The 14,844-nt window shown below is 42.5% G+C and overlaps 1 protein-coding gene and 1 long non-coding RNA gene across 2 annotated transcripts in view; both read right to left on the reverse strand.

Moving 5' to 3' along the window:
• Positions 1-264: 264 nt before the first annotated feature.
• LOC126249789 (uncharacterized) lies at positions 265-14,461 on the reverse strand. Its single transcript, XR_007545662.1, has 2 exons — positions 14,363-14,461; positions 265-516 (listed from the first exon to the last, which is right to left on the reverse strand). It is a non-coding gene; the product is annotated as an uncharacterized LOC126249789 (long non-coding RNA).
• An 18-nt stretch (positions 14,462-14,479) lies between these two features.
• The window catches only part of LOC126249450 (vitellogenin-like), a gene marked incomplete at its 3' end in the record, with an annotated part of 380,348 nt that continues 379,983 nt past the window's right edge, over positions 14,480-14,844 (reverse strand). The window contains exon 24 of the mRNA XM_049951103.1: positions 14,480-14,593. Coding sequence (XP_049807060.1) covers positions 14,480-14,593 — 114 coding nt within the window. The remainder of the gene's footprint in view (positions 14,594-14,844) is intronic.

Below are 14,844 nucleotides of genomic sequence, written 5' to 3' on the forward strand. Positions count from 1 at the left end.
TAAGAGGTTTATCAGCACAGTCACTTATAAATTTTTCTAAGGAGACGTTTCAAGTCGCCTCCCGCCCCACCCACAGGCGACTGGGGTGGCGGGCTAATTTTAGCACCAGCAGATGTCCCCCTCGAAAATAAGGAACTTTGGATTGTACACATTTTTTTGTGTGAAGCTTATATTTCGAGTTATTCTGGTTGGTCAACTTAAAATCTACACCCTGTATAGTAGTCTCAAATTTTCAGGTGCTAGTGGAAGACAAGATTTCAGTAGTTAATCTTTTATTGTCATTTTATTACTCACTGTTCTTTAAATTCAGTGGATGTAAGTGATACAGTAAATCGTGAATAAAGTGTACAAAAGAGGAAATGCTAAGAGGTCAGGCTCAGACTACAGCTTGTAGGACGCAGCGAAGCTGGTGGCCGTCTTCTCCTGGTTGCCGCGCGGGTTGGTCAGATCTCCCACGTACTCGCCGTCGTTGTTGCCACAGATGCCGCACAGTCGACCACGAGTGCCCATGCTCGCCTGCAACACACAAAGAACCTCTCCTCACCTGCGGAGTTCTTCACTGCTTCCTAACATCATTCCAACAGCCTGAAGGACCACTGGAAAAGCTCAAAGTGATATCTTATCTCAAGGCGTCATATAAGAGGAGAAGATTAGCGTTTAACGACCCGTTGACATCGATGTCATTACAGACGGAGTACAAGCTCGGATTTGGGAAAGATGGAGAAGGAAAGAGATTCCCCCCCCCCCCCTTTCTAAGGAACCATCCCAGCATTTTCCTTCAGCGAGTTAGGGAACCCACGGAAAATCTAAATCTGGATGGCCGGACGCGGGTTTGAACCGTCGTCCTCCCGAATGCGAGTCCACTGCGCCAACTCGCTCGGTGCGTCAAATGAGAGCTACTTTCTTTCACGATCTTACGGCCCGAGACCGTAGTCAGTTTCCACGTGTTCTCATCTTCGTCCTTTTAAAACTGAAGATGTCTGCATCAAAGAGGGAGAATCAGTTTCTGGTGTGTAATGAATAAAGAGGTAACGCCCAAACACAGACTTCCCAGAATGCTAGCGCAACTCTTCGGAGAGGATAAACAAGACCTAGCTCACCTTGGCAAGTCAATTGCTGTGTACGTAGCGGCCTAGCGAGCAACATGCCATAAGGGAGTGAGACAGGGTTGTAGCCTATCGCCGATGTTATTCAATCTGTATATTGAGCAAGCAGTACAGGAAACAAAAGAAAAATTCGGAGTAGGTATTAAAATCCATGGAGAAGAAATAAAAACTTTCAGGTTCGCCGATGACATTGTAATTCTGTCAGCAAAGGACTTGGAAGAGCAGTTGAACGGAGTGGACAGTGTCTTGAAAGGAGGGTATAAGATGAACATCAACAAAAGCAAAACGAGGATAATGGAATGTAGTCGAATTAAGTCGGGTGATTCTGAGGGAATTAGATTAGGAAATGAGACACTTCAAGTAGTAAATGAGTTTTGCTATTTGGGGAGCAAAATAACTGATGATGGTCGAAGTAGAGAGGATATAAAATGTAGACTGGCAATGGCAAGGAAAGCGTTTCTGAAGAAGAGAAATTTGCTAACATCGAGTATTGATTTAAGTCTCAGGAAGTCGTTTCTGAAAGTATTTGTATGGAGTGTAGCCATGTATGGAAGTGAAACATGGACGATAAATAGTTTGGGCAAGAAGAGAATATAAGCTTTCGAAATGTGGTGCTACAGAAGAATGCTGAAGATTAGATGGGTAGATCACATAACTAATGAGGAGGTATTGAAGAGAATTGGGGAGAAGAGGAGTTTGTGGCACAACTTGACTAGAAGAGGGGATCGGTTGGTAGGACATGTTCTGTGGCATCAAGGGATAATCAGTTTAGTATTGGTGGGCAGCGTGGAGGGTAAAAATCGTAGAGGGAGACCAAGAGATGAATACACTAAGCAGATTCAGAAGGATGTAGGCTGCAGTAAGTACTGGGAGATGAAGAAGCTTGCACAGGATAGAGTAGCATGGAGAGCTGCATCAAAATAGTCTCAGGACTGAAGACCACAACAACAACATTAAGCTCTTATTTCAGTCCGTAGCATCTCAGGAAGAAAAATTATATGTTACAACGATTTCGTCGTATTGATGTAGACGATTTACTTAACCACCCATCTTCCTTTTTTGCTATTTACGTTGAATTTTACCTCCTCCTCCACCTCACCCCCAATTTATTTCTCTGTAGACATAAAACTCTCTTTTGTAATGTAAAAATGTCAAATGTGTGTGAAATCTTATGGGACATAACAGCTAAGGTCATCAGTCCCTAAGCTGACACACTACTTAACCTAAATTATCCTGATGAGAAACACACACACCCATGCCCGAAGGAGGACTCGAACCTCCGCCGGAACCAGCCGCACAGTCCATGACTGCAGCGCCTGAGACCGCTCGGCTAATCCCGCGCGGCTCTCTTTGGTAATGTATTTACAGTTTGTGCTGCAGAAATGGTAAGAGATGAGACTTGGATGAAACATGGTGGTGTTCGAGTTGCAGTGAACTATTTGTAAAGTGTCAAGTTACCGTTATAGTTTTCAAAGCGTTTCTACGAATAGCTTCTCGAGAAATGTGAAAAGTGCAGGAATAAGCTCGTAACTCACATATTGATCATGTTGTGTTTCAAATGGTTCAAATGACTCTGAGCACTATGCGACTTAACTTCTGAGGTCATCAGTCCCATAGAACTCAGAACTAATTAAACGTAACTAACCTAAGGACATCACACACATCCATGCCCGAGGCAGGATTCGAACCTGCAACCGTAGCGGTCGCCCGGTTCCAGACTATAGCACCGAGAACCGCACGGCCACTCCGGTTGGCATGTTGTGGTCTTCAGTCCAAAGACTGGTTTGATATAACTCGCCACGCTACTCTATCCTTCGCAAGCCTTTACATCTTTGCATAACTACACTGCAAGCCATGACCATTTAAACCGGCTTACCGTGCTCGTCTCTAGGTCTCCCTCTGCAGTTTTTAGCCACACATTTCTCTCTTGTACCGTGCTCATCTCTAGGTCTCCCTCTGCAATTTTAAGCCACAAATTTCTCTCCAGTACTTAACTGGTGATCCCTTGATGTCTCAGAAATTGTTCTATCAACCCGGGGTCAGGGATTTTCTCTGCCTCGTGATGACTGGGTGTTGTGTGATGTCCTTAGGTTAGTTAGGTTTAAGTAGTTCTAAGTTCTAGGGGACTGATGACCATAGATGTTAAGTCCCATAGTGCTCAGAGCCATTTGAACCATTTCTATCAACCGATATCTTCTTTTAGTCAAGCTGTGCCACAAATTTCTCTTCTACCCAATTCCACGCCGTGCCTCCTCATGAGTTACATGATCTACCCAACTAATTTTCACCATTTTTTCTGTTGCACCACATTTCAAAAGCTTCTATTTTCTTCGTGTCTGAACTGTTTCACTAGCGTACAAAGTTGTACTCCAGAGAAATATCTTCAGACAAGTCTTCCGAACACTTAAATCTATATGAAAAGTAGACAGATTTCTCTTCTTCAGAAATGCTTTTCTTGTGATTGCCAGTAAGCATTTTATATCCTCTCTACTTCGGCCATTATCATTTATTTTACTGTCCAGTAGCAAAATTCATTTAGTACTTCTAGTGTCTCGTGTCTTAATCTAATTCCCCCAGCAACACCTGCTTCAATTCCACTACATTCCATTACCCTTGTTTTACTTTCGTTAATGTTCATCTCATATCCCCTCTTTCACGAGACTGTCCATTCCGTTCAACTGTACTTCCAAGTCCTTCGCTGTCTCTGACAGAATTACAATATCATTGGCAAACCTCAGGGATTTTTTTATTTTAATTTTTATTTATTTAGTTATTTATTTATTTTTGTTCTCCCTGAATTTTAATTCTATCTTCACACTCTTCTTTGGCTTCGTGTACTGCTTGCACAATGAACAGATTGAATAACAGAGAGGACTAGCTGCCGTCTGGTTTTTGTACATGTCGTAAATAATCTTTCGCTCCCTACATTTTACCCCTACTACCTTCTAAATTTCAGGGAGTGTATTACAGGCAACATTATCAAAAGCTTCCTCCAAGTCTACAAATGCCATAAACGTAGATTTGCCTTTCCTTAATCTATCTCCTAAGATAAGTCGTAGGGTCAGTATTGCCTCGCGTGTTCCAACATTTCTCCGGAATCCAAACCGATATTCCCCGAGATCGGTTTCGACCAGTTTATCTATTCTTGTGCAAATAATTCGTGTCAGTATTTTGCAACATAATTCACATGTACTGAGTCACATATACTGAAATTAGGTTTTTAGGAGTTGAAAACGTTAATGATGTGATACTGCATTTAATTTTACCATCAGATAATTTAATTAACGACTCATAACATTTAAAACATGATTAATGTGTGAAAAGAAAAGCTTGGAGAGTGGACGCATGATTTTTGATTTCGAATTTTTTTTTTTGGCTAATATCTGCGTCTGAGTCAAATAGATCGAAAAGAGCGAAATATGTAATAACTTAGCGTAATGTGATGCTGTACTAATTATATCTTATGGAATTCCTCATATCAGAAGATAAAGAACGACAACGATAGATATGAGAAAATAGATTTTTTTTATCTTGAGTAAGCCCGCATCTCGTGGTCGTGCGGTAGCGTTCTCGCTACCCACGCCCGGGTTCCCGGGTTCGATTCCCGGCGGTGTCAGGGATTTTCTCTGCCTCGTGATGGCTGGGTGTTGTGTGCTGTCCTTAGGTTAGTTAGGTTTAAGTAGTTCTAAGTTCTAGGGGACTTATGACCACAGCAGTTGAGTCCCATAGTCCTCAGAGCCATTTGAACCATTTTTCTTTATCTTGAGTAATGGAGAGTGACTCAAACAAATTTCAAACTAAACCAGCTGATTTCGTTATGTGGACCACGTTCGATTAGTTATGTCATTTATCGGTGTAAGTCATGAAAATGACAGAAAAGACGAAATATTCGGCAGCACAATCGATGCTTACAGCACATCTATACATGAATAGATGACAAAAACCAGACCTTATGGTTGAGACGTTCCGGATCACTATCGATTTCTTAATATAAGTCCTGGAGAATAGCATTCGACGCGTAGATCGAAAAATAAAATTAAAAATGCGTCTTCCAGGCATTTTTCCCGTACCTATGCTGCACATATCATGCAAGGACCAATGCTTCTGATAATGGAACACCATTCAACAATGCCGCGGGTAACAACTTCATTTCTTATTTATCTGAGAGAGAGGTGACACATCTCGACAATATCAGTTGCGCCATGGGCTTCGTGCATATATACCTTTAACCACGTCACCCTAGTCGCCAGAGAAAGATGTCTCCATCTATAACAGAATTTGGCAATACAGATAGTGGCAGGAAAACGAGCAACATACCATCTTTTCCTAGTGTCTTGGCCGCTGTGATGGCAGAGAACACGTGAGAAGCTACAGAGCTGAGCTCCATCCCACTTAATGCTATATTCAGCGTCATAATGAACGCTTAGCACGATGCTCTGGTAAGGTGATGGGTACTGCTGGTGTACCTGGCTGTCCTAAACTGGAGCTGCAATTGGCACGCTCCCTTAAATATATCCCTGGATCTGGATTCCAACAGGATATTACTCTCTGTAAGATACGTCTGTATTTTCTGTCCGAGATTCTGATTCATCCCTGGCTTCCAGAGCCGGCCGAAGAGGCCGAGCGGTTCTAGGCGCTTCAGTCTGGAACCACGCGACCGCTACGGTCGCAGGTTCGAATCCTGCCTCGGGCATGGATGTGTGTGATGTCCTTAGGTTAGTTAGGTTTAAGTAGTTCTAAGTTCTAGGGGAGTGATGACCTCAGATGTTAAGTCCCATAGTGCTCAGAGTCATTTGAACCAACCTGGCTTCCATTCTGTATCAAGTCGCCCATTGGACATGTCTGAGATTTCGTCAGATACCGACCTGCTCGTCACACTCATGAGGTAACAAAATACTTTTGCCACTAGACGCGGATCATATACGGTCAGTATAACTACCTACTCAAGGCCTCAGGACACGTAGGGAACGAGCTGTTTTAAATTTTCTGCTTGAAATTAGTAAAATATCGTTTGGGACTTTAAACGACAGAGGTACCTGCTTAATTTGACCAAAGAGCATGTAACAGTGATAAAAGTAAATTTGATGAGTTTCAGTCGTACAGTAAGTACCTAGCTTTGCACGTAACGACGAAATGAGTGTTAAAAACATGGAAAAGCTTCATAAGTACATGAATGGACAATATGCTTACATCACTGATCAGAAGATACAGCACGTAGCTGGGATCACTACGTTAATGAATAGTTAAAACAGTTGGAATCGATATACACGGAGTTATAAGGGGAATATGGGAGGTAACACGAAGAAACAAATTATTGGTACAATAGTATCAAAAACACACATTTTCACCGCCATGACTTATTGATACATTTCTCTCTGCTTAAAATAATTACGCTCTTTCTACTGACATGGAAGGGCTGCACTACTATTCAGTCTTCAAAATAGAGATGCGGGATTTCAATGAATTGGCAAAACGGTACTGAAACGGGTAACAACATGCACAGCAGACTAAAGTCACGTTTTCGCACTCAACATCATTTCTTAATTCAAACATTCTAATATCAAACACCACACTAAATACATTTGCAAACGATGATATTGGTGTGCGAGTGTAATAGCCTGCCTTTTGTCAAGCATATCGTAACACAGACTTGTACTTCGGAGCAGAAAGTTGATTTTATAGCATAGAGAGGTATGTGGTGATGAAATTACGATCGAGTAACTTGATTGTGGCTTTTCATATTGTAGTCTTGCATAATCAACGATCCTTCACAAGTAGAGCTTATATCACCTAAAAAAGTACACGGCAAGAGGTTAGTAGTATTTTGTTGTATCTTGTGATAACATCCTTGTTCAGGAAAACTTTCTTTCTATATAGTTCGACCTTTATGAACTGAGAAGGAACCACACAGTGTTAGGATCTTCAGATGCCGCTAGCAGACAACAGCTGCGTTTTGCATCCAAATGGCTCATACCACTGTTTTAGCATGCGAGATTTATATTAGAAGAACATTTTCTTGTGGTTCTCGAGGTACGAGGTCACGCACTTCCCTTGTGATAAGTGTCAAACAAGAAACAAATGGAAAAGGGAACACACTGAAGTGGAAAACGTAATTGTGACTGTAATGTAAAGACTATTTTGTAGTCTGGGGTGCGGTTGGGACGTGTGTTTTAAAGAGCATTTAAGTAACTACTCAAAGTGTGCCACAGGACACTCAGCTTCAAGTATGGAGAATAATTTAAAAATGTAATTCAAGGAAAACAAAGAACACATCTTGTTGTGTACATAGTTCCGCGTAGTCAGCGCGTACACAACTTTCCCACTAGAGCGCGCCCCGCTAAGCACAACAGCGCAGGCGCAGCGCTCGTCCGTCTCCGCACTACGAGATGGCGCTGCCTTAGAGTCGGGCCAAATTTTGCTTCCGCCGATCCGCGTATTAATATGTAATGCAGCCAATGAGATTGCTGCTAACGTAGAACCTTTTCTCCTCGCGGATCACACTCGCGCAGTGATACCTGAACGCGCGAGGTATTATAACGAGTGTACAGACCTCCGATTAGTCAGTCTACATTTGTCTGTACCAGTCTATAGTCAAGATTCAGTCTGCGCCTAATAAGATTACCATATTCCTGTACATAGCCATGATGATAAATGTATAGACACTTTGTCAAGTATCAGAAATATGTGAGAATAAGATTAACGTACGAAGACCAAAGGAACTTCAGATTGTCAATTGTAAACAGCATCCAGAATCAAGTTACGTAATGTCTATGCTTTTTATTATTTTAATAAATGTGTGTGAAAATTAATCAAGTTCTGTTTAAAGTTGGTCAATCTGCTACTCTAAGCGTGCAAGTGGCATTTCTATCGTCTGACCTAACGGCAGAAGATAAACACGCCACGATAAGACCACGAGACATATTGCTGACACTCGCCTACTTCGTTAGAGCGACAAGTCAAATAATCTGATGGTGTGTGTACCGAAGGTCCTACAGTACGCACACCAGACATCTTAAATGTTTTAGAAGTGCAGATTATGAGATATTTGAAGCAGTCGTCCACCCACACGCTGAACAACCAAAGTGAGCTGAAACGCCGTAGCGTTTTGGCTAATTTCGATTGCCTGACTTCCCCAACTGAATACCGCATATCTTGCGAACCGGATGTTTATTGCTGTTGTAAAGCCTGCTTAGTACAAAAGCATTAAATATTTTTTTGTAAATATTTTTAAATAATTTTTAATATAATTTATTCATGCTATTTATATTTTCAAATTCATTTATTTAACGACCACAGGGCTTCTGATTCGCCGCTTTCTATTACAACACGACATATTTATCGTTAAGTCCTGTAAGACGGTTCCCAGTTTTCATTTCTTTACAGAGCAAATGAACTGTTTTTCGTGCCCCGTTGCGTCTTTCACATGCCTACTTTTCCTTCACGCCACGCGTGCTTGGCCCGTGTTCAGCTCGTACTAGAACCTCTCAGTGACCTCTTCGACCGTGCGACTGCCACAACAGCCCGCTATAATGGATACAACACAAGATGGATTCTCAATAGCCTGGTGCAAGGAAACTTCATCGGATGATCACTTTAAACTTTCATAGCTGCTTCACCAGCGTCTTGGCACAGTTGGCCGGCCGATGTGGCCGAGCGGTTCTAGGCGCTACAGTCTGGAACCGAGCGACCGCTACGTCGCAGGTTCGAATCCTGCCTCGGGCATGGATGTTTGTGATGTCCTTAGGTTAGGTAGGTTTAAGTAGTTCTAAGTCTAGGGGACTGATGACCTCAGGTGTTAAGTCCCATTGTGCTCAGAGCCATTTGAACCATTTTAGCACAGTTCTATTCAAAAGTTATCAATTTTTTTTCTCTTATCAGTTCGTCCCGGTTAACAATTGTGTGCTTGCCGCACCATTTTCTCTCTATTTATGCTTGACTACAGCCGTTTAAAATTTTTTTTCAGTTCATGTTTGTCTACAGGTGATCTACATGAACTACTATTTTGTTCACTTAGCGGAGATCTTGCATCTGCTAACTACAGGTCTCTTTTAATGTGGATTGCACTTTAGGACTACGTTTAATAAGGTGTCCACTTTTTAGACCTTGAGTCTGTTCTAACACAGCTTTGTTGAGTTACGTCTTTCACCACACGGTGTCGATTCCCATGTTTCTGCCCTTTATGTTTTAATTTACAGTGATCTGCTGTCGTTCCCTAGGTATTGGTTGGAGCTTGAGTGTCCATTACAACAGTTTCTGCTCTGTATGTTCTAATTTGCAGTGATTTGCTGTTGTTCCCTAGGTATTCTTTTGGAGCATTAGTTTGGACGCTTTAGACCTTACGGCGTATAAATTCCAATTTTGAGCATTCGATGATCAACGTCTTCAGAGACTACGCAATTAATCGGTTTACAACTTAAACGGTGGCCCATCGTACACTGACTCTAGGCTTATGAAGTGAAAAGTTGTGAGCACCTCACTCTGACTGTTATACACTATGCATTAACAAGACACAAAGGAATTAAAGACATTACTTGTCAATGGACACTGATTTATATTAATGGGGCAAGTTGAAAATTAGTGCCGGAGGGGGATTCGAACACGGGTCTCCTGCTTACTATGCAGATGAGCTGACCACTACGCCATCCAGACACAGTGTTCACCAAAACCAACGGACTACCCTGGCAAGCCTCCCGTCAGACCCAAATTCTCAACTTATACCACACACTAATGGTTCAAATGGCTCTGAGCACTATGGGACTCAACTGCTGAGGTTATTAGTCCCCTAGAACTTAGAACTAGTTAAACCTAACTAACCTAAGGACATCACAAACATCCATGCCCGAGGCAGGATTCGAACCTGCGACCGTAGCGGTCTTGCGGTTCCAGACTGCAGCGCCTTTATCCGCACGGCCACTTCGGCCGGCTCCACACACTAATGATGTAGTGCCCCTGCTCATTAGCCTCTTTATACGCAGCATCTCGCCGATTCCCATAAGAGTTCGAACTTCGTGTACATCTGCACTGAGGGAATCATTGGGTGTCGTTGCCTTAATCATATAATGTTAATGTGTGTGAAATCTTATGGGAGTTAACTGCTAAGGTCATCAGTCCCTAAGCTAACACACTACTTAACCTAAATTATCCTAAGGACAAACACACACACTCATGACCGAGGGAGGACCTCCGCCGGGATCAGCCGCACAGTCCATGACTGCAGCGGCTAAGACCGCTCGGCTAATCCCGCGCGGCCTTTAATCATATATATGGTGTCTGTTCTTTTGGACATGTAGGGGATAAGCAAAATAACATGAACAGTAGTAACTATTTCAACAGTCATGATATCCTACACAAAAGATGGAGAGACATCATCGTCTAAACGTAATAGTGGGCGCAAATCAAAACTAAGAGACAGAGATCGTCGTACGCTAACACGAATTATGTCAAAACATCACAAAACTACGGTGGCTAATGCGACTACAGTCCTCAGTACCCATCTTCGAGACCCCGTATCTATCGACACTGTCTGCCGAGAACTCCATCAAACGAATATTCGTGGACGAGCTGGTATACCGCAAACGTTAGAGACGACAACCAACGCAAAGAAACATGGTGTCAGGAGCATAAATCCTGGGCGGCTGATCAGTGGAAACACGTCATATGGTCCGACGAGTCAAAGTTTTCGTTATTTCCAACATCCGGTCGGGAGGACGCCAAAAGAAGCCTACAATCCTGATTGCTTGATTCCAACGGTTAAGAATAGAAGTGGAAATATGGTGGTGTGGACAGCCATATCATAGTATTCTGCTGGTCCCATAATTATTCTCAAAGGCCGTGTTACAGTCAACGATTATGTAAATATTTAAGGTGATCAGGTGCACCCCATGATTCAAATGTTTTTCCCCAACAATGATGCCATATTTCAGAACGATAATTCACCCATTCACACAGCCAGGACAATACAATCGTGGTATGAGGAGCAAGCTACTGAACTGCAGCGTCTTCCTTTGCCTGCGCGGTTACCTGACTTCAACATTAGTGAACCCTTGAGGGCGGTATTGGAGAGCAGACTCCGAAGCAGATTTCCGCCTCCCTCGTCAGTACAGGAGTTACAAGAGGTTCTGATCGAAGACTGGTATAACATTCCACTGGAGACTGTACAATCATTATATGCTGGTATTCCAAGATGAATCGCAGCTGTATTACGGGCAAACGGCTGTTCAACCCCCTATTAATAAACCATTCCCAAGTAAGTACAGGTGTTCACATTATGTTGCCTATCCCCTGAATTAACAGAGTGTTCCATTTATCTTGACCACCCTAAATAACTGTTTGTCCAGATGCAAATTACAAAATGTTTCAAACAAATGTTCTTTAGGCGTCAGGAGGACATTAATCTGCATGATTGCTTCGTTGTAGCTTTGTTTTTTACAAAGATATGAACAGCGGTATGCTTTTTTCAAATAGCACCCTATATTTTTATTCGGTAATTCATTTCCTCTCCGAAAGGCCTATTCAAAAATGTATCACAGTGTACCATTCACTGAAACACAACGTTCTTAATTACATATCACAACATTGACGTTGACGCTCCCAGCGCTTAGTGCAGGTACTGTGTGTAATGGAACACGTCCAAGTGCTGACGTTGACGGAGAACAAATGTAAACGTGAGTAGAATGCACACCCGTCATTCCGTCAACCATCGTCAGTTGAAGAGTTGTGTGAGTAGAATGTACACCAACGAAGAGAAGGTAGAAATGCTACTCTTCTATGGGGAATGTAAGTTAGCAGAACAGTTATTGCAATACTGTTTTCTTATTATAGGTACATTTAGTACAGTAGTTTAGTCCTTGTAAATACCGTTGTGTAGAGTAGGCATACAGTAAAGGCTGTCCTTCCTACAGACTGCATCGACATAACGTTTCTTTTATTATTGTTGTTGTTGTTGTTGTTGTTGAAGGTAGGCGAAATGCTAAGCAGGCAGCGGAACTGTACAGAGAGCGATATCCTGACAAGAACCACCTTCCCGACGGATATTTTCTCGGCTTGTTGTGACGCTTCAGGAAACGGGAAGTTTCATCCCACGATTACGCAATCGTCGTAGCACTCGCACAGACGAAGCTGCCGAAGTTACTGTTCTCGCTTCTGTTGCTATGAATCCACATATGAGCACACGACAGATTGAACACGAGAGTGGCATTACTAAAACCATTGTACATCGTATTTTTACACGTCATCGGTTACATCTTTACCATGTACACCTATAACAAGAATTGCATGGGAATGATTTCCAGAATCGTCTATAGTTCTGTCAGTGGGCACAGCAGCAAATCCTCGCCAACCCGAACTTCTTCTCCAGTGTTCTATTTACCGATAAATATTCCTTCTCAAACAAAGGACAGGTAAGTACAAGGAACATGCATTATTGGTCCAGCGACAACCCACTATGACTTAGACCGATGGACTATCAGCGTCAATGGCGAGATAACGTCTGGTGTGGGATGCTTGGTACTACAATTATTGGCCCTTATTTCATCAATGGTAATCTAAACGGCACAGCGTATGACAACTTCCAGACGAATTTTTCCTCCTCTTCTGGGTGAAGTGCCAATAAGAACCAGAATGCATATGTGGTATCAACACGATGGATGTCCAGCACATAATGTCTTGCGTGCACGTCGTGTTCTGAACCGAAGGTATCCTGCCAGATGGATTGGTCGAAGAGGAACAGTTACTTGGCCTGCTAGGTCTCCTGATTTAAATCCTCTGGACTTTTTGCTTTCGGGATACATTAAAGACGTTGTCTATCGCGATATTCCAACAACTCCAGAGGGCATGCAGGAACGTATCGTGCTTGCTTGTAATTCTCTTCAGCAGGCAACCCTGGAAGCAGTAAATAACTCTTTCATTCAACGAGTGCACCAGTGTATCGGTGTCCAGGGTCACCACTTAAGACACCTTTGAATGTTCTACTACTGGGTAATGGTACAGGAGAGTCAAAGTCAATTTTGTGTTATGTTTTTACTTGATTTTCATTTGTTTTCTGACAACTCCAGTAAGTTGACGACCTTGTGACCCTGGCTCAAAGTCAATATTGTGTTATGTAATTAATAAGGTTGTGTTTGAGTGAATGGTACACTGTGATACATTTTTGAATAGGATATGAATTACCGAATAAAAAATACAGGGTGCCATTTAAAAAAGTCGTCCCGCTGTTCATGTCTTTGTAAAAGAACAAAGGTACAACGAAGGCAATCATGCTGATTGATGTCCCCCTGACGGCTAAAGAGCATTTGTTTGAAACATTTTGTAATTTGCATCTGGACAAACAGTTATTTAGGGAGGTGAAGATAAATGGGACACCCTGTATATATATCGGGGTGAGTCATGGGGAAAGGCACATGCTTTGAGGGGTGATAGTATTAGTGATTCTGAACAAAACATTTCATATAGATATATGCACTAATCCGAATTGTTTCCGAGATAGAAGACTTACAGTACAAACTATAAGTCCTACAGAAAAAAATGAATAGGACCTTTCTTGTAGAAATTCGATGTAGTTTAATTTTGTACTAAGACAAGTTTCTGCTGGAGGGTATGGGTTTCACGATATTTAAGAAAAAGGTACAAAATTGATATTAGATGTATTCTATCTCGGAAACCATTCGGAATCGGGCATATGTCCATATGAAGTATTTTATTCAGAATCACTAATAATATCCAGCCCTCAAATCATGTACCTTTTCTCCTGACTCACCCCGTATACAGAATTTTTTGTACTCAATTTATATTATGATCTGAAGATGCAACTACAATGATGTGAAACCGGTTGTGTTGCCTAATAAAGGAACCTGTATACAGGTAATGCCACTGAAGAATTTTCATTCATTTTCAAAAAATGTTTTCAAAGATTTTTAAGATTATTTAAGGAGAATTTTTGGAAATTTCTCTACTGTAACAATGTAATGAAAGGAAATGGAGATAGACTGTACAATTAGCTAGTCACCTGGATGCCTGACAGATAACGGAAGTTTTTTGCTGGATTCGGTGCAATCAGAAAAAATCGAGACGAAGACCTAATGGATAGACGACGTTAGAAAGGGATGACCGCACTGCAAGGAAGGGTCTAGAGTAGATGTTTATGAAGTAGTGGGTGTCAAATGTCTTATCGGTGTAGATGAAACGCAAACTGGCTGTTTTGTTAAATTTGTGTCGCGTGATGCGTGGTATTGCGAGCGCAGAAGAGTAGAGGTACTGACCGTGACGAGGAGCGTGGCGTTGCGGAAGCGCAGGTGCAGGCCGTGCTGCGGCAGCACGAGGCTGAGCGCGCCGTCGGAGCCGGCGGACAGCCGCATCAGCAGCGCGTCGGCCGCGTCGCGCACGTCGGCCGCGTCGCCCGCCGCCAGCCGCAGCTGCTGGCCGCTCACCGACGCCGCCGCGCCGGGGCCCAGCTTCGCCACGCGGTAGTCGTCCGCGTTCACCTCCACCTCCTGCAACAGCACAGGACACGCTGCTCAGCTATACGGCTGCACCGATACCACGCCACCAACACGTCACATTTTATTTTTCCTTAGATACATTTACACTATAAGACAATAAAGAAACTACGTACCATAAAGGAATTATCTGAATGGGACAGAAATCGGTAGATGTGATGTACATGTGCTGACAAACAAACGTTTACAATTTCATGAATATTGGACAATTTATTCAAGAGAAAGAGCTTCTCAAACTGAGTAAG

The sequence above is a fragment of the Schistocerca nitens genome, chromosome 3, assembly GCF_023898315.1.
Source record: "Schistocerca nitens isolate TAMUIC-IGC-003100 chromosome 3, iqSchNite1.1, whole genome shotgun sequence".
Lineage (NCBI taxonomy): Eukaryota > Metazoa > Arthropoda > Insecta > Orthoptera > Acrididae > Schistocerca > Schistocerca nitens.